The sequence below is a fragment of the Pinus tabuliformis genome, chromosome 4_1 (assembly GCF_031772625.1).
Source record: "Pinus tabuliformis cultivar Carrire ecotype Pingquan chromosome 4_1, CPIR1, whole genome shotgun sequence".
Taxonomy (NCBI): domain Eukaryota; kingdom Viridiplantae; phylum Streptophyta; class Pinopsida; order Pinales; family Pinaceae; genus Pinus; species Pinus tabuliformis.
Window position 1 is genome coordinate 467,265,122 of NC_142303.1, and position 2,920 is coordinate 467,268,041.

Genomic DNA, 2,920 nt, shown 5'->3' on the forward strand with positions numbered 1-2,920 from the left:
AAATATTAAAATATTAATACACATTCACGATGAATGGAATGCCATAGTCCTTTTTGGTGATGCTAAACTCGTCTAACTTGGAGGATGGTTTTTTTATTATTATCGAAAAATCATAAATATTCTTTAAAAAAAAACTATATTTCAAAAATGATAATTAGATTGGAGGAGAACTGCCTGCTAATGAGATTACTCCGTTAAAAATTAGGTTGTCAATCGCAATGACACATTACTGAAGCGCGAGCAAGAGTCGAATTAAAAGGGATGGCACCAAAGTTAGGGTTGGATTCTGACGACATCGATAGAATTGTCGTTTCAGGTGCCCATTTATCTGAGAAGCATGAATTAAGTGTTCAGCGTTCTCCGAGAGGAGCCAAGCCATCCTGATGACTCATCCAATCAAATTCACCAATAAGATTATATTCACCTTTCGCATGTCATTGCCGCGGCCCCTTTATCAATCTTTTAAGCTGCCAGGTGTACCATCCGTACGCACTCAGCGCGGCTGTTTAAGCAGCCACGTGTAACGCGGTTTCTGTCTCTCTATATATGCTGCGACTCACCTTACAGTCTCTTCGTCATCCGAAGCAGAGAGATTTACTTGCGATAGAAACAGCGTTACGCGTCCTGAATTTGAACCCTCTCGCCATAACAATACCTCCTCGTTTTAAAGAATTCGAGCTTTGCAAACACGTCTTGAGTTAGACTCCCGAATACCCCAGCAACAACCCGACATGACTAAACCCTCGCAAAACCAGAACCGCCGCAACAGACGCGAAAACCGCTCACGGAAGTCACGGCAGTTCAAGGGAATCCGAATGAGAAAATGGGGGACATGGGTGTCGGAAATTCGAATGCCCCATTCTACTCGCAGAATTTGGCTAGGCTCCTATGACACGCCGGAAATGGCTGCCCGCGCCTACGATTTTGCCGTGTATTGTCTCAGGGGATCGAAAGGCAAGTTCAATTTTCCCCACTCCCTGCCGGAAATCTCCTGCGCTTCATCTCTATCACCGCCGCAAATTCAAGCTGCCGCCGCCAAGTACGCCGCAGGAGAATTCCCGCTTCCTTCTGAAGACGCGGAGTTCTCAATTTCCCATACGGAGGTGGAATGTAGGAATGACGGCCAAGAGATGTCAGCATTTTGGGACTCTGTTCCGGAAGATATGGATAATGGCGAGTCTCTAACTTTAGAGGATTTTCCACCATTGGAGGATTTTCCACCATTGGATGTGCCTATGGATGATTTTGAGGTTCTGTTCCCCATGATGGAAAACTGGGGCAGTGGGGCTTTCTAATTTTTTTATTTTTGGTGAAGATTCCGCCATGAAATTCGAGTTAAGTTTTATACTTATTTAAGAAATTGATGACATTAGTGAATTGTTGCTGTGAAATGGCTCATCTCTGGGAGCAAACATACCATAAAACATTGAATCTTGCCAAATTTTGAAGGGATGATCCGTGTTTTACGTCTGGATCAGAGCTCTGAGTTTGGCCAAATTTTATGGGATGAGCAGAGTTCTCAATTTTAGCAAAATTTTAAGGGATAATCAAAGTTTAGAGTTTTAAGTTTTATGGAATTTTATGATGAAGCTTTGGATCAGATCTCTGAGTTGGGCCAAATTTTACGGAATGATCAAAGTTCTTAATTTTAGCAAATTATAAGGGATGGTCAGAGTTTTGAGTTTTAAGTTTTATCAATGTTGGAATTTTATGACGAAGATTTGGATCAAAGTTCAGAGTTTGGCCAAATTTTAAGGAATGACCAGAGTTCTCAATTCAAGCAAAATTTTAAGGGATGATCTGAGTTTTATGCAGGTTGGAATCTTGTGACGAAAATTTGGATCAGAGCTCTGAGTTTGGCCATATTTTAAGGACGATTAGAGTTCTCTTGTGACGAAAATTTGGATCAGAGCTCTGAGTTTGGCCCTATTTTAAGGACGATTAGAGTTCTCAATTTTAGTACAATTTTATGGGATGATTAGAGTTTCGATTTTTAAGTTGTATGCAGGTTGGAATCTTATGACGAAGCTTTGGATCAGATCTCTGAGTTTGGCCAAATATTTAAGGATTGATCTTTAATTATGGCAAAATTTTAAGGGATAATCAGAGTTTTGAGTTTTAAGTTTTATGCATGTTGGAATTTTATGACGAAGCTTTGGATCAGAGCTCTGAGTTGGGCCAAATTTTAAGGAATGATCAAAGCTCTCAATTTTAGCAAAATTTTAAGGGATGGTCAGAGTTTTGAGTTTTAAGTTTTATCAATGTTGAAATTTTATGACGAAGATTTGGATCAGAGCTCTGAGTTTGGCCAAATTTTAAGGAATGACTACAGTTTTCAATTCTAGCAAATTTTAAGGGATGATCTGAGTTTTATGTAGGTTGGAATCTTGTGACGAAGATTTCAATCAGAGCTCTGAGTTTGGTCCAATTTTAAGGATGATCAGAGTTCTTAATTTTAGTATAATTTTAAGGGATGATCAGAGTTTTGAGTTTTAAGTTGTATCCAGGCTGGAATCTTATGAGGAAGCTTTGGATCAGATCTGTGAGTTTGGCCAAATTTTAAGAAATGATATTTAATTATAGCAAAATTTCAAGGGATAATCAGAGTTTGAGTTTTATGTTTCATGCATGTTGGAATTTTATGACAGATTTGGATCAGAGCTCTGAGTTTGGCCAGATTTTAAGGGATGATTAAGAGTTCTCAATTTTAGCAAAATTTTAAGGGATATCAGAGTTTTAAGTTTTTATGTAGGTTGGAATTTTATCACCAAGGATTTTTCCCAAGTTATTTTGCAAACAAAACAAAGCAAAATGTTTAAAAAATAAAAATAAAGAAAACAAAAACAAAAAATTTAAAAAATAAAAATAAAATATCAATAAAAACTAATGCCAAATTTCTTAACATTTCCATTTTCATGGA

The 2,920-nt window shown here is 37.9% G+C and overlaps 1 protein-coding gene across 1 annotated transcript; it reads left to right on the top strand.

Annotated features, from left to right (window-relative positions):
- Positions 1-593: 593 nt before the first annotated feature.
- LOC149176464 (ethylene-responsive transcription factor ERF039-like) lies at positions 594-1,603 on the top strand. Its single transcript, XM_089423117.1, has one exon. The coding sequence runs from the start codon at positions 732-734 to the stop codon at positions 1,293-1,295; it is 564 nt and encodes a 187-aa protein (XP_089279243.1). The 5' UTR covers positions 594-731; the 3' UTR covers positions 1,296-1,603.
- The last annotated feature ends 1,317 nt before the right edge of the window (positions 1,604-2,920 follow it).

Bases quoted from the DNA above. Each gene is read 5' to 3' on its own strand.
- LOC149176464 (XM_089423117.1), top strand. From the start codon at position 732: ATGACTAAACCCTCGCAAAACCAGAACCGCCGCAACAGACGCGAAAAC.